We start from the raw sequence: 25,627 nt of genomic DNA, 5'->3' as shown, positions 1-25,627 counted from the left end.
TGTAAAAGTTAGTTCAGAAGCGGACCTTTCAGGAAAGGTCAAAATTGGACCAAAAAAGCAATGTCCAATAAGAAATATTATGGTCCAAAGTTGTAATCCAATAACCGAAACACTCACTTTGCCAGGCAAAGTGAGGGGAGATGACAAGGTCCTTTAGTCCATAAACTTGAGCAAGGCTAGGAAATAACTTGATACTTGAAACAAGGCTTAAAACGTGGAACAAGGTAACTAGGAACAAGAACAAGGTCCGTGGAATAACTTGGTAAAATCCGTGGAACAAGGCAAGGATTGATCCTGGGAAACAAGGCAAAGTCCGTAGATAAACAAAGGCTGGGAAGCAAGGCGAAGGCTGGATAGCAAGGCAAGGCTTGAGCAGGAGCGAGGCTTGAATCGGAGCGCGCTGTCCAGACACAACTCGCTCCGTAGGCTGACGAATTGACTCCGCGAAGATACTCCGTGGGTAAAACACCTAAATAGAGTCTAACTTTCCCACCGAAGCAGTACTCTGGGAATCAGAAACGAAAGCTAAACTCTGAGACCAGATGTTAAACTCCTTAAAGATTCTCACGAGAAGCAGTCTTAATTGGCTACATTCTTAGCTGCAATTCTTGCACTCCTGCGCGAAGCTGAATCCAAACTTCTCTGTTGTTTACAAAACTCCCGGCGCAAGAACACGGGAGAAGTAGGTTCTGGGCTTGTTTGACATACTTCTGGGAGACAACTTTCTTGCAGGTGCAAGGTTCCCAGATCTGCCTGGGAAAGATCTGACTGAGAGGAATCCAGTTCAGACTGGGAAGGTAAAAAACCCAAGTTTTCATCTTCATCAGGAATTACAATGTCCGGAGCAGGACTACAAGGCCCATGGGTCATCACAGATCCTCACCTGAGTATAAGCCGCAAACCCTCCAAGGCCCCCACCCTCAGTTTTATAATATAATATTTTTATATCAGTTTTAATAATGTAATATATTGTATATACATATAATATTGATAATAATATTATGTTATACAATATAATACTAATAGTAATACCATATAATAATATTAATTATATGTTATATATTACATATTATATAATAGTATAGTGGTATAGTTCAATATAGTAATATATAATGCTAATATTGTGTTATGCTAATAATGTAATATATTGTATGTACATACAGCTGCTCTGAGTCCCCTTCAGGGTGAGAAGGGTGGGATATAAATGCAGTAAATAAATGCAGTAAATAAATAATTAATTTTAGACTTAGGCTCAGTCAAAGTCTGAAATGACTTGAAGGCACACAACAACAACAATCCTAATTAACTTGACTATCTCATTGGCCAGTAGCAGGCCCACACTTTCCATTGAAATCCTGATAGGTTTATGTTGGTTAAAATTGTTTTCATTTTTAAATATTGTATTGTTTTTTCATTGTTGTTGTTGTTGCACTACAAATAAGACATGTGCAGTGTGCATAGGAATTTGTTTTGTTTTTTTCAAATGATAATTCGGCCCCTCCACAGTCTGAAGGATTGTGGACCGGCCCTCTGCTTCACAAGTTTGGGGACCCCTGCTCTAGGCTGAGAAACAGCCCAGTGAGTTTCATGGCTGATCAGCCTTTATCTAATATGAGTAGATTCAGAACATACTGAAGTATGGCATTGCCTATGGAACTGTTAATGTGGGATTTGTGTATTAGTAGTGTTTAAATGCAATTTGTGTCTTGCCTGTATTGCATACTGATTGCATCATCCAGAGTGTACTATAGTCTGGAAAGAGTTAATTGCTAAGAAGCTGTGATGTCCTTGATGTGTGGCTGGAACTGGGGAGTGTCCAGACATAAGTGTGTGCGCATTGCTGATTGCATCAGTTCAGATCTGTTCTAAATTGAGTTGAATGCTGTCTGCTGAGTCCTGTGTCCATTGTCTGCAAGTCTATTTGTCTTTATTACTGCTTTCAGTAAAACTTGTATATAGTTTTACCATCGGTTCTGATGTCTCTTCGTTCAGCGTTCCACTGACTCCATCCATCTGCTGCTGCGCTGCGTAAATTACTCTGACAGGATCTTCTGAATGGCTTGGTTTTGAGCATGGTTGGGGAAAATTCAGTTTTGGACTCCGCTACATAGTAGTTAAGTGGGAGTACAAACCACCCCCACCCCCGCCACATGACTTAGAATTTAAATGCTTAGAATTTAGCCTTATGTTAGCACTGAAATTCTAATAGTTATTGTCTGAAAATTATTTTTTCAGAATCACTTAGGATGTTTTCTTATTCAATGCTAGAGATTTCAGTCACTGAACACACAAAATATGAAAACAACCTATAGAGCCCCTAAGTATGTGCAGATGTTGCTAACCAAACAATTGATCCAATCAATTTAACCACTTTTCCCAATTTCCATCCTTACTCCTCTCCCTCACCTGTAAAGGAACCTAAGAATTAAGGAAACACAATGGAAAATACTAACACAATGGTATGGAACCCCTGATCAACTAGCCCTTATTACCAAAAGCGCAACAAAATTGTGTTGCTATAAATGTGATGAAGCAGGACCCTTTATACATATGTGGTGAGACTGGCAAGGCACAAAAATTGTATAGGAAAATAAAGGGTGAAATGGAAGAAATATCTGAGCTAAATATAGAGTTGGATAAAAACTTGTTTTTATCATGAAAATGGAAGGAAAAGGTTGTAATGAAGACTGGGCAGATATTATAACATATACGATAGGAGCAGCTAAAGCAATGGTTGCGCCAGGATGGAAAGAGGACAAAAATGGAAAATAGAAACATGATACAAATATTTAGCAGAGTTTATGCTACAGGATTATATCACTGAAAGGAAAAATAAATATATAAACAAATATCCTAGGGGAACTGGGCCTTGAACTGGAAAGAACTGACTGCCAAAGCGAAGGGAAAAAGAAAATACAGTAGAGTCTCATTTATCCAAGACTCGCTTATCCAAGCTTCTGGATTATCCAAGCCATTTTTGTAGTCAATGTTTTCAATATATCGTGATATTTTGGTGCTAAATTCGTAAACACAGTAATTAGAACATAACATTACTGCGTACTGAACTACTTTTTCTGTCCAATTGATGTTTTTTCTGTCCAATTTGTTGTATAACATGATGTTTTGGTGCTTAATTTGTAAAATCATAACCTAATTTGATGTTTAATAGGCTTTTCCTTAATTCCTCCTTATTATCCAAGATATTCGCTTATCCAAGGTTCTGCCGGCCCATTTAGCTTGGATAAGTGAAACTCTACTGTACAAGGAACTAAATCAGTCCATTTCCATGATCCAACAAATAGAATTAAAGGTAAAATTAAATCACAACTATTCCTGGAAGAGGGGGGATAAGGAGATAGGCATAAGTAGGAGACTAAGATGGAACTACCCTGTTTCCCCGAAAATAAGACATCCCCGAAAAATAAGACCTAGTAGAAGTTTTGCTGAATTGCTAAATATAAGACCTCCCCTGAAAGTAAGACCTAGCAAAGTTTTTGTATAGAAGCAGGCCAAGCGCCTGTCAAACAGAACACCAGAGCATGCAGGATTTGTACATGTACATACCATAGAGTGTTGTACATGGAAATAATGGTAGTAAGAAGAAATTCTTGATAGGATTCACAGTTTGTCTGGTTATGCTGGTTTGTGATGACAACTATTGTACATTATATAATAAATGTTCATTTTTTGTTCAACAATAAATGTGAATTCTTCTTCATGGAAAAATAAGACATCCCCTGAAAATAAGACCTAGCACATCTTTGGGAGCAAAAAATAATATAAGACACTGTCTTATTTTCGGGGAAACACGGTAGAAAGGAGTGGAAGTTGAGTTATACCACATGTACAGTAGAGTCTCACTTATCCAAGCCTCGCTTATCCAAGCCTCTGGATAATCCAAGCCATTTTTTAGTCAATGTTTTCAATATATCATGATATTTTGGTGCTAAAGTCATAAATACAGTAATTACAACATAACATTACTGCGTATTGAACTGCTTTTTCTGTCAATTTTGTTGTATAACATGATGTTTTGGTGCTTTATTTGTGAAATCATAACCTAATTTGATGTTTAATAGGCTTTTCCTTAATCCCTCCTTATTATCCAAGATATTCGCTTATCCAAGCTTCTGCTGGCCTGTTTACGTTGGATTAAGCGAGACTCTACTGTACAAGGAACTAAATCAGACTATTTCCATGATCCAACAAATAGAATAAAAGGCGAAACTGAATTACAGCTATTTTGAGAAGGGGGAAATAAAGAGATATGCATAAGTAGGAGACTAAGATGGAACTAGAAAGTAGTGGAAGTTGAGTTATACCACATGTACTCGTAATCAACCTTGTATTGGTTGATTTTGTTTCTTTAATAGTTCTGTAATATATTGGTGACATGTTATGATTGAGCCTCATGGCTCTGTTACTGACAGACGTGGGCGTAAGACTCCTCGAGAGTCAGATACTCTCGAGGAGCGAGAGAGAAAAAGACTGCGAGACATATTTGCAGCACCATCTGACGAAGAATCTTTCGAAGGGTTTACGGAGAGAATGGAGGAGGGGCTGGTTAGCTCAGAGGAGGATGAGATGGATTGGACTCGGGTAAGGGAGGAATTGGGTGCCACTGGCCATGATGGGACAGAAGATGAATGGGGACCTTCAGGATTAGACCCATGGCTTAGCTGGAGGGATGGGACGGGATCCACAGCTGGAGATGCTGTTGGGCGTAGTCAGAGGTGTTCCAGCTCTGACGAGGAAAGTGATGAGGAAACGCCCGGGTTAAGGAGGACAGCTGACAGTGATGAAGATTTGTAACTGGCATAAAATGGGGCTTGGGAGCAATTGCAAATTGCGTCGGGCAAGGTAATCTGGGCAAACGCTTGGGATCCGTGTGTGTGTGGGACGCTTCCCTGAAGACTTGTGTGCTTTCCTGTGCTGAGACGTAAGTTGATTGGAATCCAAGGTCAGACGGCGGGAGGGATTGTGTGGGCATTTGTTTGTGCAAACCTGTGCTTACTCTTATTAGCTTGACCTTCCGTCGTCTTTCTGACGGACGCCATCTCCTGCTTTGAGAACCCGGACTGAACTGACCACGGCTTGTCTTCCCCCCTTCTTGGACTTGGAAAAACTACAAACGTCTGCTTCTGGCTTTGATCTACGGAACGGAACTGGTCTACTCTACTTCTACAATCCTTGGCTGAATTGCTCGTGTTGGAGATCCTGTCTACTGTGTGTGTGTGGGAGCGACGCAAGTTACTCTAAGCACAGTGCTGGCAGCAGAGAGGAATCTGCTGCCAATTAGTTGCATTCTTTGTATCTTTTGTTCCTTGGCTTTCGTTCTGTTAATACCTAGGCTGAAGCAAGCAGTTTGTTTTTACCCGGATTAAACTCCGGTTTAATCCGGTTTATCTTTTGAACATTTACTTTTGTCCCTTTTTGCTTCTAAAGGCAAAAACTGCCTGGCCCTTGTGTTTTTACGGGCATTTTTGAGTTCTGTAATCTAATAAACTCTGTTACTTTGAATCTTGTGGCGTTCTGTCCTTGACAGATTGCCCGACGCCCATAAAAAGTTTATTGCAGCAATAAACCCGTCAGGAAGACGATGGATGAGTTAAGAGCCAAAGTAGACCAATTGCAAACGGCCTTTACCGTAAGCCAAACAGCTTTTGCTGTGAAAGGACATGTTTTGACTCCTGAACGCTTTGACGGAACCAGGTGCAAGTTGCCAACCTTTTTGGCACAAGTGGAGCTTTATTTTTCACAGCTCAGTGTTCATGCTTTTCCTACTGACACTAGTAAGGTGGCTTTTATTTTGAGTTTGTTGACCGGTCCCGCAGGACAATGGGCCACTAATTTAATTTTGGGAAATGACCCAGTCAAGGACAATTTGAATAATTTCAAAAAGTTGTTAACTGATACTTTTGGGGATCCTCTCCGCACGGAGAACGCTGGGTGGGCTCTGTATCGGTTGAAACAGGGAAAGGGGACTGTTTTGGATTACTTAAATAAGTTTAACCTGTATCGCCACCAGCTGGATTGGGGGGAGAATGCATTCATGCTTTTATTTACTGCCGGGTTAAGTGATATGCTCCAGAATGAATTAGCACGCTTGGAGCCGGCTGAAAGCTGGGACGCCTTAGTAGCTAAGGTGCTGCGTTTAGACGCAAGGATCGAGGCTCGTAAACACTCAAAAGCAATGTGTGCGCCACCCATGCATGTAACCAGGGCACCTGTGGTGAGGGGGGGAAGAGCCCATGGAGCTTGGGGTCTTTAAAAAACTGTCTACAGAGGAAAAGAGCCGTAGGAGGCAGCTGGGCTTGTGTTTGTACTGTGGGAATGCTGGGCATTTTGCCAAAAATTGTAATGTGAAACCTTCCCAGCTTTCGGGAAAAGGCCAGCCCTAGTGCGACGTGAGTCCAACGCACTAGGGCTCCTCAAGCAGTCAACTGAGGGGAGGAAGCATGTTTTCGTACCCATTACATTATCTGTTGGGGGAAGGGAACTTGTTTCTACTCTGGCACTGCTGGACTCAGGAGCTACGGTCTCCTATGTAGATATTGAGTTTGCTAAGAAGCATGGCATTCCTAGAGTGCGCAAGGCATGCGACGTGTGGGTGGAGGGAGCAGATGGGAGACTGCTGGAGACTGGGGTGGTTAACCAGGAAACCTCAGCAGTAACGTGGGAGGTGCAGGGAGTAACGGGAACGTTTGTGTGGGATATTACGAGCTTGCCTCGATATGATGTGATCCTGGGGATGGATTGGCTAGCTGTAGTAAACCCACAAGTGGATTGGGCAACACGTAAAGTGATCTTAAAGAGGCAGGATTGTTGCACTCTAAACGTTACTCATGCTGATATGGAGGGAGTGCCTGCTGAGTATGGGGAGTTCTCTGATGTATTTTGTAAAAGAGAAGCGGACAAATTACCACCGCACAGGCCATATGATTGCGCCATCAAGTTGGCAGAAGGTGCGAAACTGCCAGCAGGGAGGCTGTATGCCTTGACTGTACCGGAAAGGCAAGCTTTGCGGGAGTTTTTAGATGAAAATTTAGCCAAGGGGTTTATTCGCCCATCTAGTTCTCCAACTGCGGCACCAGTATTCTTTGTAGCCAAAAAGACTGGGGAACTTAGGCTGGTCTGCGACTATCGGATCCTAAACAAATACACCATTCGGGATAGGTACCCGCTCCCTTTAATCTCGGAACTGTTATCAAGGGTGCAAGGGGCTAAGGTCTTTACCAAGCTTGACCTGCGGGGGGCCTATAACTTAATCCGTATACGGGAAGGGGATGAATGGAAGACGGCATTTAACACGTGTTTCGGATGCCACGAGTTCCGAGTCATGCCTTTTGGGCTTTGTAATGCTCCTGCGGTCTTCCAGAGGTTCATGAACGATGTGTTCAGGGACCTAATTGACCAATTTTTAGTGATTTATTTGGATGATATCTTGATTTTTTCTAAGGACGAGAAAGAACATCGTCAACATGTCAAGCAGGTTCTGCACCGACTGCGGGCTAATGGGCTTTTCGCCAAGGCTTCCAAATGCGTCTTTCATGTGCCTGAAGTGGAGTTCCTAGGTCATGTAGTGTCAGGTAGGGAACTTAAAATGGACCCACATAAGGTTGACGCCGTCAACTCATGGCAGGAGCTGAAAACTAAGAAGGATGTACAAAGGTTCTTAGGTTTTGCTAATTACTACCGGGAGTTTATTCCGAATTTTGCAAAGCTCACGGTACCTTTGACGCAGCTTCTGCGCAAGAAACAGCCATTTGTGTGGGGGCGGGAAGCTCACGAGGCGTTTCTACAACTTAAGTCTAGTTTTCAATCGGACAACATACTAACCCATCCTGATGTTGACAAACCGTTCGTGGTAGAAGCGGACGCTTCTAGCTACGCGTTGGGGGCTGTATTGTCTCAGAAGGACTCCTCAGGGACCTTGCGTCCCTGTGGATTTTACTCGCGGCAACTAACACCCTTCGAGCAGAACTATACCATATGGGAGAAGGAGTTGTTGGCGATTAAGGTGGCGTTTGAGGTGTGGCGGCACTGGCTTGAAGGGGCACGGCACCAGATCGTGGTCAGATCTGATCACAAGAATTTAGAGCACTTGCAAACAGCAAAGAAGTTAAACCAGCGTCAAATCCGATGGGCTTTGTTTTTCTCCAGGTTTAACTTCAAGGTGCAGTTCGTAGAGGGGAAGGCAAACTTGCGGGCCGATGCTTTATCCCGCAAGCCGGAGTTTAAGACCAATGAGCAGGTTGTATGTCAGACCATCTTGCCTACTGCCTCTCTGTGTGTTGTAGATAATGAGCTCGGGTTACATGACCAGATCCTTGAGGCTCAGAGGGATGATGTGTGGACACAGGAGCAACTGATGCTGCTCTCAGCAGGTAACCGTACCATACTGCCGCATCTACAAGATCAAGACGGAGTATTGGTACGCAGGGGGCAGGTCTACGTACCAGTGGGGGCCCTCAGGTTGGAGGTGATTAGAGCCCACCATGACGAACCCATGGCTGGGCACTTTGGCAGATTCAAGACCGTGCAGCTCATTACCAGGAGCTATTGGTGGCCAAAGATGCGGCAAGACATTCTGCGCTTTTGTGACAGCTGCGCCGTTTGCCAGCAGAGTAAGACGCCTGTTGGGCGCCCTAGAGGGTTGTTGTCGTCTTTACCTGTTCCGGACAGGCCATGGCAAATCATTTCCATGGATTTTATTTCAGATTTGCCTAAGTCTGGGGGTTATACTTGTATTTGGGTGGTGGTGGATTTATTTAGTAAACTGGCTCATTTTATTCCTTGTTCAACCATTCCGGCGGCCCCTACGTTGGCCTTACTATTTACTAAGCACATCTATCGTTTGCACGGAGCACCCGAGGTGATTATTTCAGATAGGGCTCCGCAATTTGTGTCACGCTTTTGGAAACATTTCCATGAGTGCTTGGGGACTAAGTTAAACGTTTCTTCAGCCTTTCATCCGCAAACGGATGGACAGTCGGAACGGGTTAATGGGCTCTTAGAGCAATATCTGCGTTGTTTTTGTTTAGATCAACCCACGGCTTGGGTGAAGTGGCTACCGGTGGCGGAATTTGCTTACAACAATGCGGTGCACACATCTAGTCAGCATACGCCGTTTGAGCTAACTTATGGTTTTCACCCACGGGGAGGTGTGGCGCCGTCGACCAATGTGGTCTCTTCGGACCCTGTGTACCGCTCTACGGAAATGGCTGCATTGCATGATGTTGCCCGTCGCTTACTGCTGGAAGCTAAGGCAACGCAGAAGACTCAGGCTGACCGCCACAGGCAGGCAGGGGAGGAGTTGGAAGAAGGTGATTTGGTGTGGTTATCTTCCAAACATATTAAACAGGCTGGGGGAAAGTTTGCGCCTCGGTATTTGGGTCCCTTTCCTATCGTTAAAAAGATTTCTTCTGTTGCGTTTCGTTTGCGTTTACCGTCTAGTTTAAAGGTCCATCCAGTCTTTCATCGTTCGCTGTTGAAACTTGATACCTCTAGTCGTCGTGGTGCTATAGCGGAGGGTATCACGGCCACTTCTCCGCCATCGGGGGAGGAGGCCTTTGTGAGAGGGGATAGTGTTATGATTGAGCCTCATGGCTCTGTTACTGACAGACGTGGGCGTAAGACTCCTCGAGAGTCAGATACTCTCGAGGAGCGAGAGAGAAAAAGACTGCGAGACATATTTGCAGCACCATCTGACGAAGAATCTTTCGAAGGGTTTACGGAGAGAATGGAGGAGGGGCTGGTTAGCTCAGAGGAGGATGAGATGGATTGGACTCGGGTAAGGGAGGAATTGGGTGCCACTGGCCATGATGGGACAGAAGATGAATGGGGACCTTCAGGATTAGACCCATGGCTTAGCTGGAGGGATGGGACGGGATCCACAGCTGGAGATGCTGTTGGGCGTAGTCAGAGGTGTTCCAGCTCTGACGAGGAAAGTGATGAGGAAACGCCCGGGTTAAGGAGGACAGCTGACAGTGATGAAGATTTGTAACTGGCATAAAATGGGGCTTGGGAGCAATTGCAAATTGCGTCGGGCAAGGTAATCTGGGCAAACGCTTGGGATCCGTGTGTGTGTGGGACGCTTCCCTGAAGACTTGTGTGCTTTCCTGTGCTGAGACGTAAGTTGATTGGAATCCAAGGTCAGACGGCGGGAGGGATTGTGTGGGCATTTGTTTGTGCAAACCTGTGCTTACTCTTATTAGCTTGACCTTCCGTCGTCTTTCTGACGGACGCCATCTCCTGCTTTGAGAACCCGGACTGAACTGACCACGGCTTGTCTTCCCCCCTTCTTGGACTTGGAAAAACTACAAACGTCTGCTTCTGGCTTTGATCTACGGAACGGAACTGGTCTACTCTACTTCTACAATCCTTGGCTGAATTGCTCGTGTTGGAGATCCTGTCTACTGTGTGTGTGTGGGAGCGACGCAAGTTACTCTAAGCACAGTGCTGGCAGCAGAGAGGAATCTGCTGCCAATTAGTTGCATTCTTTGTATCTTTTGTTCCTTGGCTTTCGTTCTGTTAATACCTAGGCTGAAGCAAGCAGTTTGTTTTTACCCGGATTAAACTCCGGTTTAATCCGGTTTATCTTTTGAACATTTACTTTTGTCCCTTTTTGCTTCTAAAGGCAAAAACTGCCTGGCCCTTGTGTTTTTACGGGCATTTTTGAGTTCTGTAATCTAATAAACTCTGTTACTTTGAATCTTGTGGCGTTCTGTCCTTGACATGACAGTTATACTCTAGTTATACAATCCAATAAAATTATTTTAAAAGACCCGGTCTAGTAAACATACCATGCTTTTGAGATCTTCCGGCTTGAGGGAGGGCAGCTGAAGCTCCAGGCGGCACAGGCTGTGGAAACGCTCCAGGAAGTCGCTGAGGAGGGCAAGGGGCTCGTCCACCAGCAAGACCGAAAAGCGATCTAATGAAGGGGAAGCGGAGCAAAACGAGGCCTCATTGGGTGCATCACTCCATGATCAATGAGGCAAATGCAGCAAAACTTGTATTTCATTCTGGTGAATATTACAAATGTGGCCACATTTGGGAACCACGGGAGAAAACTCTCCCTTGGCTACTTCTCATCGCTCTTTTTCAAGTCCATAGCCATGCCATATATCAAATAATAGAAACACAGAGTAGGAAGAGACAACCAAGACTGTCCAGTCCAATCCCATTCAGCCAGGCAGGAGAACACAATGAAAGCATTCCCAACAGATGGCCAACAAGCCTCTGATTTGAAAATTTGATTATTTAATGATATAATGATATATAATAATAATATACTATACTAATATTATAATACATTGTATATACATGTAATATTAATAATAATAATATGATGTAATACAATGTAATAATAATTATAATTCACTATTATAATTGTATATTTATATTACATGCAATATTACAGTAGAGTCTCACTTATCCAAGCTAAACGGGCCGGCAGAAGCTTGGATAAGCGAATAACTTGGATGATAAGGAGAGATTAAGGAAAAGTCTATTAAACATCAAATTAGGTTATGATTTTACAAATTAAGCACCAAAACTTCATGTTATACAACAAATCTGACAGAAAAAGTAGTTCAATACGCAGTAATGTTATGTTGTAATTACTGTATTTACGAATTTAGCACCAAAATATGATATATTGAAAACATTGACTACAAAAATGGCTTGGATTATCCAGAGGCTTGGATAAGCGAGGCTTGGATTAGTGAGACTCTACTGTACTAATAATATTGCGATATAGTTGTATAATATAATATATTGTATGTATATATACTTGTAAACCGCCCTGAGTCCCCTTCGGGGTGAGAAGGGCGGGATATAAATGTCGCAAATAAATAAATAATAAATAAAACTCTAGAGGAGATCCCACCATATTCAAAGGGAGTGCATTCCCCTGTTAGATAGCTATTATCAACAAGTCCTTCCTAATGTTTAGGTGGGTGTTAATGTGGTTGTTTGTCACCTTACGTCCGTATTGGAAGAAAGACAGAATAGAGATAAAGATAACAACATCATCAACAGCAAAACCAATCTTTTTTTCCTGTAGTTCAATCTATTGCTCCATTATGTCTCAGTCTTTGGAGGAACAGAAAGTGAAGTTGTCCCTTCCTCCTCAATGTGACACTCTTTCAAATATATAAAACTGGCTCTTGTGTCCCTTTTAACCTTCTCTTCTCCGGGTTAAAATTTATTATTATTATCATCATCATTATTATTATTATTATGCCCCACATTTTCTCTCCATGAGGAGACTTACAGCGGCTATACTCAGCTTCCTCAGTCGCTCCTCAAAGGGTATCACCATTTCCAGACCTTTGACCATTTTGGCTGCCCTCCTCTGAACAATTTCCAGCTTTTCAATATCATATATTTTTCCTAAATTCAGGAAGCCCAGGTTTAGTTGGGATGTAAGAACATTGACTGGCTCTGGATTTGGATTTGACTCTGGATGACACGATTTTAATAATTGTTTTAATATTGCTGCTGATTTTTTGGTTTTAATGTACATGTTTATTTTTACTGTATGTCTGTACGTGCATGACATCACGTCACTCTGAGCCCCTGTTTTGGGGTGAGAAGGGTGGGATATAAATGGAGCAAATAATAAATAAAAAAAATAAACAAACAAACAAACAATAAAAGTGCATGTCTTTTCTTCAAAAATAGTTCAGGTTGAATATCCCTTATTTGGAATTTTTAATACCAGCATCTGGACTATTTATTTATTTATTTACTACATTTATCTGCCGCCCTTCTCACCCCAAAGGGGACTCAGAGCGGCTTACAAATTACATTCACATACAGTACATTGTATTATTGGCATAGTACAATAATAGCATTAAATTACTATATTGTACTACATCATTACATTGTAATATTATTAGTAATATTACATTTAATATATAGTATATAATTAATATTATTAAATTGTCTTATTATCAGTATTATATCGTAATACATTATAGTATTATCAATATTACATGTATATACAATATATTATTATATATTATTATAAATTATATACATACACAGTAGAGTCTCACCCAACCAAGCTAAACGGGCCAGCAGAAGCCCGGACAAGCGAACATACTGGATAATAAGGAGAGATCAAGGAGAAGCCTACCAAACATCAAATTAGTTTATGATCCCACAAATTAAGCACCAAAACATCATGCCACACAATAAATTTGACAGAAAAAGTAGTTCAATACTCAGTAATGCTACGTAATAATTACTGTATTTTGGAATTTAGCACCAAAATATCACAATGTATTGAAAACATTAACCACAAAAATGCGTTGAATAAGCAAATGTTGGACAAGTGAGACTCCACTGTATATAATTAATATTATTAAATTGTCTTATTATCAGTATTATATCGTAATACTAAGACTAAGCAAAGTGCTGCCTTCAGTCCAAACTGGGGAAGGCTCTCCCACATTGTTCTCTCACATACCTGGGCAGGGATTGTCTGGCCAAAAGCAGAACTTCTCGTGTGCCGTTGATAACGCTTTCTTCAACTCCAAACACCGCTCTTTGTCTGGAAGAGAAACACACCGCCTGAACCATGGCACCTCTCAAGACCAAGAACAATCCTAAGAAGCAGTTTTGTGTACCTGACATGACAGACTCAGAATTTCACTGCTATTGACCCTAGGTAGTATTTTTTTTTTGCCATATCTACACTTAAAGCAATAAAAAGATGCTGGTAATAATCCACCTCCAGGCTCAGAAGCAACACAACTATGGCCCCTTCCAGACAGCTGAATAAAATCCCACATTATCTGCTTTGAACTGGAATATATGGCAGTGTGGACCCAGATATGCCAGTTCAAAGCAGATATTGTAGGATTTCCTGCCTTGATATTCTGGGTTATATGGCTGTGTGGAAGGGCCCCATGCCTTCCAGTTTCTGGGGAACACATCTGTGCTAGTGTATTATGTTATGTGTTTCTGTTCTAAAGAGTTGCATGGAGGATTTTTAAAAAATGCATTTTGATATTTTTAATATTTTAATGTATAAAGTGCTTCATCGTGTCTAAATCTTACATTTTATCTGGGTTTTGTATTGCCTTAAATGTGCATTTATTTTCATATGGTTACCAGCCACCACTACTGAGAGAAAGGCAGGATATAAATGTATATAATACCCTGTTTCCCCTAAAATAAGACATCCCCAGAAAATAAGACTTAATAGAGGTTTTACTGAATTGCTAAATATAAGGCCTCCCTCGAAAGTAAGACCTAGCAAAGTTTTTGTTTGGAAGCAAGCCCAACGCTGGTTTATGATGACAACTACTGTACAGTATATAATACATGTTTATTTTTTTGTTCAACAAAAAATGTGAATTCTTCTTCATGGAACAATAAGACATCCCCTGAAAATAAGACCTAGAGCATCTTTGGGAGCAAAAATTAATATAAGACACTGTCTTATTTTCAGGGAAACACGGTAATATTTTTATCTTGCTTTCTATCTTCTTGGCAGGCATCTTGTTTATCATTGTGGGAAAAAAGATGTTGCACCTGGTAGGTCTTTGGCCCAATCCAGGGAAAGCCTACTTATGTTTCTGTCCTCTTGTTTTTCTATTACGCAATATACAGCTTTTGAATGAATGCGGTTTGATGCCAATTTAACTGCTTTTAAATGTGGAAGACCAATAAATTCACGTTACAGCTTTGCAGTCTGCACTGGTTTAATTAAAAAATAATAATAATAATGTGAAGATAGGAAAAGAGCAGAATTATAGAAATTGTGCTAATGATGTAAATATTATTGATTTCTGCTCATCTTGGATGCGGTGCTTCAATCCACACAACTGGGGATCTATCTGCACATTAATTTGAGTTATAAACTGCCGTTCTCCTTATGCAGGATCCACGTTGGCCTCCAACATTTATACAACAGGATAGGGTTAAAACATTATTTATAGAAAAATTAATGACATAGCAACAATCCCTCAAGTGGAAGATTAAAACAATATGGAAACACAGATCATAATAAAAAAGATAAAACACAATAGGTCAGGGTGGTTGTATGTTTTCCGGGCTGTGTGGCCATGTTCCAGAAGTATTCTCTCCTGACGTTTCGCCCACATCTATGGCACGCATCTTCAGAGGTTGTGAGGTATATGGGAAAACTAAGCAAGGAAGGTTTATATATATCTGTGGAAAGTCTAGGGTGAGAGAAGAACTCTTGTCAGTTAGAGGCCAGTGTGAATGTTGTAATTAGTCACCTTTGTTAGTATTAAATGGCCTTCCCAGGCTCACATCCTGGCCTGGGGGAATCCTTTGTTCAGAGTCGTTAGCTGCCCCTGATTGATTCATGTCTGGAATTCTTCTGTTTTCAGAGTGCTGCTCCTTATACTTCTGAGACATGGTCATACAGCTCGGAAAACATACAACAACCCTATTGTCCAGACTATAGCTATAAAGCAATCTATTACTACTACTACTACTACAGTAGACATTGGCATCACGAAAATGACAAAGAGATCCAACAGTTAATTGATAAGAAAAGGAACATGGCCATATAGCCCGGAAAACATACAACCACCCTGTGATTCTGACCATGAAAGCCTTCGACAACACACAATAGGTCCTTTAGCCTTCTCTGCAAGAGAGTGCCGGTGCCCTACCAAGCTACAACTCCCATGATTCCATAGCATGGCAGTTGAAATGGTGCCAAACTGCATTAATTCTACAATATAGATGCATTGCAACTTTCCAGTTTCATTGGGCACTGCTTACAAGCATTCAAGGGCATCTTCCCAGTCATAAGGGCTAGAAACTTGATTTCATTAAAAAAAAAACCGGCAGTTTGCAGAATGTTCCTGACTCTACCCAAATGCCACATTCGCCTGGCACAATGACAAGCTTCTGCAACAAACAGAGCGTGCGCTGGGCCTGCTTTTCAATTGGAACAACACCAGGCCTTGTGATGGTTCTTACATTTGCTGAAGTCGAAGGCTAGTTGCAAACTGGCGCAGAGGTAGGCCTGGCAGCTGGCGCACTTGAGCATGTCGCACTCGGTGTTGGTCCACCCATACTTGGCACAGATCAGGGGAGAGAGCTCGTGGGGTTTGCCTGCCCACTTGAGGGAGTGACGGCGTTAAGGAATGGGAAACAGAGATGCTTCAAAGAGGGCCGGCGTTACAACAGGGACTCCATTTTCGCAGAGGCCTGAGTGCAGGACCCCTGAGAGAATGCGAAAATGTAAAAACATCTCTCTTTTACCCTGAGAAAACACCTCTCTATGAATCTCTAGGTCCTCCAAGGTGAGTCCACGGTCAACGTCCACTAAAGATTCCAAGATGACATGGATTTTTACGGAATTTCTTAATACCAAAGATATATAATTCCGTTTTAATATTTGTAAATTTTAAAATGTATTGAGATGCTTTGAATGTGAGCCGCTTTGAATCTTCTTATAGAGATAAAAAGCAGGGTATAAACTTACATATTACTAATAATAATAATACATTCTAATATTAATAGTAGATACATAGCTACTTTGAGTCTCCTTGTGGGGAGAAGAAACAGGTTATAAATAAACAAACAATCAAACATAAAATAACAATAATAATATTCTAATATTAATAATTGTTTTATTGCTCTGTTACTGTTATTTGTTTGTTTTACCGGGCCAGGGCCCATGTAAGCCGCCCCGAGTCCCTTCGGGGAGATGGGGCGGGATATAAAAATAAAGTTATTATTATTATTATTTTATTATGACACAGCAAACAAGATAGATATGCTGGATTTCATATCACAAAATCACAAGTCGAACACTTCCCAAGTGTCTAGGACTGTGTGATGTATTTTCGGATGATGCGCGCAGAATATTATTATTATTATTATTATTATTATTATTATTATTAAAGATACGTAGCTGCTTTAAGTCCCTGTGGGGACAAGAAGCAGGTTATAAACAAATAAACGTAAAATAACAATAGTAATAATACATTCTAATATTAATAGGAGATACATAGCTGCTTTGAGTCTCCTTGTGGGGAGAAGAAGCAGATTATAAATAAATAAACATAAAATAACAATAATAATAATAATGCATTCTAATATTCATAGTAGATACATAGCTGCTTTGAGTCTCCTTGTGGAGAGGAGAAGCAGATTATAAATATATAAACATAAAATAACAATAGTAATAATACATTCTAATATTAATAATAAATACATAGCTGCTTTGAGTCTCCTTGTGGAGAAAAGAAGCATATTATATAAACATAAAGTAACAATAATAATAATACATTCTAATATTAATAATAGATACATAGCTGCTTTGAGTCTCCTTGTGGAGAGGAGAAGCAGATTATAAATATAAAAACATAAAATAACAATAATAATAATACATTCTAATATTAATAATAGATACATAGCTGCTTTGAGTCTCCTTGTGAAGAGGAGAAGCAGATTATAAATATATAAACATAAAATAACAATAGTAATAATACATTCTAATATTAGTAATAAATACATAGCTGCTTTGAGTCTCCTTGTGGAGAAAAGAAGCATATTATATAAATATAAAGTAACAATAATAATAATACATTTTAATATTAATAATAGATACATAGCTGCTTTGAGTCTCCTTGTGGAGAGGAGAAGCAGGTTACAAATAAATAAACATAAAATAACAATAATAATAATGCATTCTAACATTAATAATAGATACGTAGCTGCTTTAAGTCTCCTTGTGGGGAGAAGAAGTAGATTAGAAATAAATAAACATAAAATAACAATAGTAATAATACATGCTAATATTCATAATAGATACATAGCTGTTTTGGGTCTCCTTGTGGGAAGAAGAAGCAGGTTATAAATAAACAAACATAACAACATAGACTCAGTGAACAGTAGAAAAGGATATGGTGAATGTTTCTACTCTGTTGAAGTAGGCTTCTTTGCTGGTGGCTTCAAAAGGCAGCTCTTCGGTTTTGGGAGATCCATTTGCCGCTTCATATAAGGCAGACAAATCCTTCCTGAAATGCAAGAAGCCATAAAACATGATAAAATTCCTATTCATGGCAGGAACAAAAACTAGTTTCCCTTTTTAAAAACTCTACAATTATCCAATAAAGATCACCCAACAATCTGGCCCAGCTGAGCCAGGATTTTTACATACGACAGTAACAATCCCTTGTTGAAACAAATGTATTTGGTGTTTGTAATTCCTGGAAATACAGAAAAAGAGAAGTCAAGTAGGTTTTTGAGACTTGGTAAGTTTAGCTCAGGTTCAGTCATATATATGATACTATTGTCAAGCCATGGCTATATTTAATACCTCCATTCAGACACTAGACTCCTATGGATGCGGCCTAGAATTGTATTGGCCTTTTTAGCAGCCGCATCACACTCTTGATTCATGTTAAGCTTCCCAGGTCCCTTTGACATCTACTGTTTTCAAGTTGGGTTTCATTCATCCATAACCAGTAGTTTTCCCCTTAATATAGGCACTAGAGACTCCAGTGAAGGTTTAAAGGGCATGCTTATCAAGTTTGCAGATGCAACCAAATTCGGAGGAAGAGCTAATACTCCAGAAAACAGGGTCAGAATTCAAAGTGACCTTAACAGAGAGTTTATTGGCCAAAAGCAACACAATGAATTTCAAGAAGTATAACCGTAAGATACTACACTTGGGCAGAAAAAAATAAAATGTAAAGATACAGACTGGGAGGTGCTGGCTCGACAACAGTTCATTTGAGAAAGATTTTGGAATCTTTGTGGAGAACAACCTGAACTTGAGCCAAGAGTGTGATGCAGCAGCTGGAAAAGTCAATGGGATTTTGGGCTGGATCAGAAGGAGTCCAGTGTCCAGATCAAGGGAAGTCATGGCACCTCTCTATTCTGCTTTGGTCAGACCTCTTTACCTGGAATAATACTGTGCCCAATTCTGGGCAAAACAATTTTAAAAGTGATATTGACTCTAAGCTGGAAGGTGAACTAAGGAAGAGGGAGAGTAAAAGGATCAAAGGTCTGGAGACCATGAATAATCCCTCTGAGGAGCTTCTTAAAAAACTGGGTCTGTTTATCCCACAGAAGAGAAGGTTGAGAGGAGCCTTGTATAAATATATGAAAGAGTGTCATAAGGAAGACGGGGAGGCTTGTTTCCTGCTGCACTTGAAACTAGGATTCAGAGCAATGGGTTCAAATGACAGGGAAGGAGATTCCACCTGAACATTAGGAAGAACTTCTTGACCGTAAGGAGCTGTGTTCAGCGGTGGAACTCTCTGCCTCAGAGTTTGGTGAAAGCTCCTTCCTTGGAAACTTTAAAACTGATACTGGATGGGCACCTGTCAGGAGTGCTTTGATTGTGCCTTTCCTACATGGCAGAAGGAGGTTGAACTAGATGGCCCATGAGGTCTCTTCCAACTCTGTTATTCTATGATTCTATGGATGCTTCCTAGGCTCGCATTGGCCTTTTTCGCTGCAGCATCACACTATTGGCTCACGTTCAGTCATATATTAAAACAGTGGATGTGGCTCTTAGTGAGACATGCCGTATTATCACAGGATGTCTATGCCCTACACTACTAGAGAAATTAGACTGTTTATCTGGTATTGCACCACCTGACACCTGCTGGGAAGTAGCAGCCAGCAATGAAAGGACCAAGACATCGACATCTCTGGCCCATTCGCTGTTCGGATATCAGCCAGTACGTCAACGCCTTAAATCAAGAAATAGTTTTTTAAGATCTACAGAGATACTTGCAGGAATGCCTTAGCAAGCAAGAGTCCAAAAGTGGCAGGCTAAAACCTGAAACCTCAATCAGTGGCTGAGACTGGATGAGAAACTCCCTCCTGGGCGCACAGAAGACTGGGTGACTTGGAAGGCACTGAACAGACTGCGCTCTGGCACCATGAGGTGCAGAGCCAACCTTAAGAAATGGGGCCACAAAGTGGAGTCCACGACATGCGAGTGTGGAGAAGGGCAAGCCACAAACCACCTATTACAATGCAGTCTGAGCCCTGCCACATGCACAATGGAGGGCTTTCTTATAGCAACACCAGAGGCACTCCAAGTGGCCAAAGACTAGTCAAAGAACATTTAGTATAAGGCCATGTTTCTAACTTTGTGTTTTTAGATACAAGGTGCAGGTGATGACCTATAAATCCCTATATGGCTCAGGCCCAGCCTATCTCCGTGATTGCATCTCCCCCTATGAACTGGTGTGTGCACTAAGATCTTCCAGGAGGCCCTCCTCTCGCTCTGGCTGCCGTCACAAGCACGGTTGATGGGGAAAAGGGAGAGGCCTTCTCGGTGGTGGCTCCCTGGCTCTGGAATGCCCTTCCCAGAGAGATCAGACAAGCCCGCTCTCTATCCTTGTTTCGTTAGGATCTGAAAACCTGGAGGTATCAGCAGATCTTTGAGTAGAGCTCCCTAAGCCCTCCTGGCTATGCTCTCACTTAGCATTTTACTCACTTCCTTGCCCACTCTGTACTGTTGCATCTGACATGCCTAGCACTTTATAGTTGGCCACCCCAACGCTCCAATGTTGAATCCTAGTCACTGTATCTGGGTTTATTGATGGAGTTTTTGTCATTAGGTTTTAAGTCTTTGTTAACCGATTATATGCCTTATGCATATCTGTTCATGTGGCATTATGTCCTAATTGCTGTATGGTTTTAACCTGTTGTATTGGAAACCGCCCTGAGTCCCTTAAGGAGATCATAGAATCATGGAATTGTAGAGTTGGAAGAGACCTCACAGGGCATCAGTCCAAACCCATTCTGCCAAGAAGCAGGAAAATCTCATTCAAAGAACCCCCAACAGATGGCCATCCAGCCTCTGCTTCAAAGCCTCCAAGGAAGGAGCCTCCACCACACTCTGGAGCAGAGAGTTCCACTGCCGAACAGCCCTTCTCACAGTGACAAAGTTTTTTCTGATGTTCAGGTGGAATCTCCTTTCCTGACGTTTTAAGCCGTTGTTCCGCGTCCTAGTCTGCAGGGCAGCAGAAAACGAGCTTGTTCCCTCCTCCCTATGACTTCCTCTCACATATTTGTACATGGCTATCATGTCTCATCCTTCTCTTCTGCAAGCTAAACATGCCCAGCTCTTTAAGCTGCTCCTCATAGGGCTTGTTCTCCAGACCCTTCATCATTTTAGTCGCCCTCCTCTGGACGCTTTCCAGCTTGTCAACATCTCCCTTCAACTGCGGTGCCCAAAATTGGACAAAGTGTGATTCCAGGTGTAGTCTGACCAAGGCAGAATAGAGGGGGAGCATAACTTCCCTGGATCTAGACGCTATTCCCCTATTGATGCAGGACAGATAGGGTGGTATATAAATAAAATTGTTGTTGTTTGACACAGCAAACAAGATAGATATGCTGGATTTCGTTGCACAAAACCACAAGTCGAACACTTCCCAAGTGTCTAGGACTGTGTGATGTATTTTCGGATGATGCGCACAGATCCCAGCAGGGTGGCCTTTTGCAGTTGGCAGATCGTAATTTTGTCAATGTCTATTGTTTCCAAATGCCGGCTGAGATCTTTTGGCACGGCACCCAGTGTGCCCATCACCACCGGGACCACCTGCACTAGTTTCTGCCAGAGTCTTTGAAGTTCAATCTTGAGGTCCTGAGAGCGGCTGAGTTTTTCCTGTTGTTTTTCGTCAATGCGACTGTCACCTGGAACGGCGACATCAATAATCCAAACCTTTTTCTTTTCCACAACTGTGATGTCTGGTGTGTTGTGTTCCAGAACTTTGTCAGTCTGGATTCGGAAGTCCCACAGTATCTTTGCGTGCTCATTTTCCAATACTTTTGCAGGTTTGTGATCCCACCAGTTCTTTGCTGCTGGGAGGTGGTACTTGAGGCATAAGTTCCAATGGATCATTTGGGCCACATAGTTGTGCCTCTGTTTGTAGTCTGTCTGTACAATTTTCTTACAGCAGCTGAGGATATGATCAATGGTTTTGTCAGCTTCCTTGCAGAGTCTGCATTTTGGGTCATCAGCTGATTTTTCGATCTTGGCCTCAATTGCCTTTGTCCTGATGTCTTGCTCCTGGGCTGCAAGGATCAGGCCTTCTGTCTCCTTCTTCAGGGTCCCATTCGTGAGCCAGAGCCAGGTCTTCTCCTTATCAGCTTCAATTTTGTCAATGAACTTTCCATGCAATCTTTTGTTGTGCCAGCTATCAGCTCTAGTTTGTAGTGCGGTTTTCTGTCTGCTGTGCTTTGAGGAGTTTCTGATTTTTGACTTCAACCAAAGCAGGTTCTTCACTTTGCTTTCCATATTCTGCCAGGGCATGTTCTTCTTCTTTGACTGCTTGTTTTACTTGTAAGAGTCCTCTGCCCCCTGATCTTCTAGGTAGATATAGCCGGTCAACATCACTGCGAGGGTGCAGGGAATGATGAATGATCATAAGTTTTCTTGTTTTTCTGTCCAAATTGTCCAGTTCTGCCTGTGTCCAGTTTATAATGCCAGCAGTATATCTTATGACAGGTATGGCCCAGGTGTTTATGGCAACACCACTCCATTGAGCTTGCTTTTGAGAATTTTTCTGATCCTTTGTGTGTAGTCTTTACTGACCACAGTTTTCACATGTTCATGCTTGATGTTGTCCAGCTGTAATATGCCCAGATATTTATAGGCCTCTGGCTGGATATTAATAACATTATTATTACTACTATTATTATTATTTATACTCTCAGAAAGGTTGCAGGTTCAAACCCCGGGAGCGGCGGCAGCGACTGCTGTTAGCTCCAGCTCCTGCCAAACTAGCAGTTCAAAAACATGCCAATGTGAGTAGATCAATAGGTACCGCTCCGGCGGGAAGGTAACGGTGCTCCATGCAGTCATGCCAATGGCCACATGACCTTGGAGGTGTCTACGGACAACTCCGGCTCTTCGGCTTAGAAATGGAGATGAGCACCAACCCCCAGAGTCGGTCACGACTGGACTTAACGTCAGGGGAAACCTTTACCTTATTATTATTATTGTTGTTGTTTTGTTGTTATTGTTATTATTATTATATGTGTTGTCAAAGGCTTTCATGGCCGGAATCACAGGGTTGTTGTGTGTTTTCCGGGCTGTATGGCCATGTTCCAGAAGCATTCTCTCCTGACGTTTCGTCCACATCTATGGCAGGCATCCTCAGAGGTTGTGAGGTATTTGGAGAAACTAAGCAAGGAAGGGTTATATATCTGTGGACGTTCCTGGGTGGGGGGAAGAACTCTTGCCTGTTGGAGGCCAGTGTGAATGTTGTAATTAATCACCATTGTTAGCATTGAATGGCCTTGCAAACTTCACATCCTGGCCTGGGGAACCCTTTGTTCATAGAATCATAGAATAGTAGAGTTGAAAGAGACCTCATGGGCCATCCAGTCCAACCCCGCATTCAAAGCACCCCAGACAGATGGCCATCCAGCCTCTGCTTAAAAGCCTCCAAAGAAGGAGCCTCCACCACAGTCCGGGGGAGAGAGTTCCACTGCCGAACAGCCCTTCTCACTGTGAGGAAGTTCTTCCTGATGTTCAGGTGGAATCTCCTTCCTTTCCTGTAGTTTGAAGCCATTGTTCCCTTGCGTCCTAGTCTGCAGGGCAGCAGAAAACAAGCTCCCTCCCTCCTCCCTATGACTTCCCTTCACGTATTTGTACATGGCTATCATGTCTCCTCTCAGCCTTCTCTTCTCCTTCTTCTTCTTCAGAATTATTACCTGCCCCTGATTGATTCCTGTCTGGAATTCTTCTGTTTTCAGAGTGTTGTTCTTTATTTACTGTTCTAATTTTGGAGTTTTTAAAAAAAATAATGGTAGCCAGATTTTGTTCCTTTTCATGGTTTCCTCCTTTCTGTTGAAACTGTCCACATGCTTGTGGATTTCAATCATTATTATAACTTGTACCCTCGGTTCGCTTCTGATGTGATCAATAAATAGCCACATATCTTACTATTGCCAGGCCATGGCTGTATTAAATTCCTCCATTAAGACAGTACTAGGCTCCCCTGGTGTTGTGACTGCGCCTTCGGGGATTATGGTTGATGGGGATGGAATTCGAAGAGGAAGAAAAAACCCTCGTGATGAGGGTTCACTGGAGGAGTTGCGCAGGAAGCGACTTAGAGAGCTATATGGGGGATCTTCTGAGGAAGATTCAGATGGGGAGATGGATGCTGAGGAACAGGTGGTGGCTGGGGAAGCGGGCACTGAATGGGCACAGCCACCGGAGATGTCTGGGGATTTGGGGTCTATGGATACTTCTGAACCTGGGGTTTCTGCTGGAACTGATCCCAATTGGGATGCTTGGAGAAGGGAGGATGGTTCTTTAAGTGTTCATGGGGCTAAGTGTGGGCAGGATGATTGGGACTCCGACGAATTGCTAGGTACTCCAGATCCACGAGCTCTAGCTGTGTGGAGCTCAGACTCTGAGTAGATTTGGGACACCTGGTGTTTGGGTGTGAGTGTTTGGTCACCCAAGAGGAAGGGGAATAAAATGGGAATGTTTGGCCACTGCACTTTGCGTGTGGCAAGGTGTTGCTGAGGCGCCACTGGGATCTCTGTGTTTCCATGAAGACTGGACTTGGACTATGATTTGAATCTGCTGTTATCACCTAGCTTGGCTCTCGCTGTGTCTTATCGTGGACCTGTTTTGGATGACTGCACCCTCTTCAGACCTTGGACCGGAATTTGACCTTGCTACTGCCTTCGCCCTGTGATTGATGACTACTATCGGCTTTTGACTCCTGGCTTGCTCTTTGGACACCGCTGTTATCTCCTGACCTGACCTTGGAATCCCGGACGACGTCTTTTCACCATCCTTTTGGAGCCTTCGGCTTTATCCACATTGTGGAAGCAGTCTACTGCATTCTTAGTTTGTTTGTTTGTTTGTTTCCTGACCAATTTGGTGTTTTCTTTTGGGAACTGTCCCTTTGAAAACTACAGAGCCGGCTGGCAGGGCTTGGACTCAGAAAGTGCAGTTTGCACTAAGTTTGTTTAGCTTTGTTTTTACCTGCTTGTGTTGCTGAATTATATTTTTGTTTGAACTGCTCTTGAAGCACTGATAGTGAAGTGTTTCAAGGTTTTTTCTGTGTTAACATTACTTTTTGGCGTATCTGCTGAATAAACTCTATTTTTGTTCGCTAATTGGCGTCTGACTCTTGACACCTGGCTGCGGCCTAGAATCGCATCGGCCTTCTGAGCTGCTGCATCGCCCTCTTGCTCACGTCCAGCCATGCCTTTCCCTCCCTCCTTCCCTCCTTCCTCCTGACCCTTCCAAGGAGGTCTCCTCGGGCGCGATGCCTCCGTCGATCAGCTCCCGGATCTTCTGCGGCGTCACCGAAGCGGGTTTGCCTTTGCTCTCCTCGGCCTCTGAGGGAAGAGCAGAAGAAACGGCTGCTGGGCTGGGCGCCGCCATCTTGGTCCTTCGCTCTAAAGCCTCCCTTCCGGAAACGGACGTTCCGAGAGAAGCCAGTTCCGGTCTAGGCCTGACTACAACTCCCACAATTCCTCACAGCCTCAGGCCCTTTCCTTTTTCCCCTCAGCCGCTTACTGCCATAATATACAATAACAATTGTAATAGTTACAATATTAAAAATAGTAGTAACAATAATAGTAACAATAGTAAAAAGTGGGTTGCTGTGTTTTCAAGATGAGCAAT

The 25,627-nt window shown here is 42.4% G+C and overlaps 1 protein-coding gene across 6 annotated transcripts in view; it reads right to left on the bottom strand.

Annotated features, from left to right (window-relative positions):
* zc3hc1 (zinc finger C3HC-type containing 1) overlaps positions 1-25,581 on the bottom strand; it is a 52,169-nt gene extending 26,588 nt beyond the window's left edge. For 2 of the 6 annotated variants that reach the window (XM_062983357.1, XM_062983356.1), the window contains exons 1-5: positions 25,239-25,566; positions 17,910-18,020; positions 15,973-16,124; positions 13,478-13,561; positions 10,806-10,933 (exon numbers count right to left, since the gene is read on the bottom strand). In XM_062983357.1, the coding sequence (XP_062839427.1) occupies positions 10,806-10,933; positions 13,478-13,561; positions 15,973-16,124; positions 17,910-18,020; positions 25,239-25,384 (621 nt within the window). In that variant the 5' untranslated portion in view covers positions 25,385-25,566. Of the gene's footprint in view, positions 1-10,805; positions 10,934-13,477; positions 13,562-15,972; positions 16,125-17,909; positions 18,021-25,238 lie in introns of all 6 variants that reach the window. The other 4 variants (XM_062983355.1, XM_062983359.1, XM_062983360.1 and 1 more) reach the window with 3 other exon arrangements.
* Positions 25,582-25,627: the final 46 nt, after the last annotated feature.

This window comes from Anolis carolinensis, chromosome 5 (assembly GCF_035594765.1).
Source record: "Anolis carolinensis isolate JA03-04 chromosome 5, rAnoCar3.1.pri, whole genome shotgun sequence".
Lineage (NCBI taxonomy): Eukaryota > Metazoa > Chordata > Lepidosauria > Squamata > Dactyloidae > Anolis > Anolis carolinensis.
The sequence above is the reverse complement of the archived record's forward strand: the minus strand, read 5'-3'. Positions and strand labels throughout refer to the sequence as shown.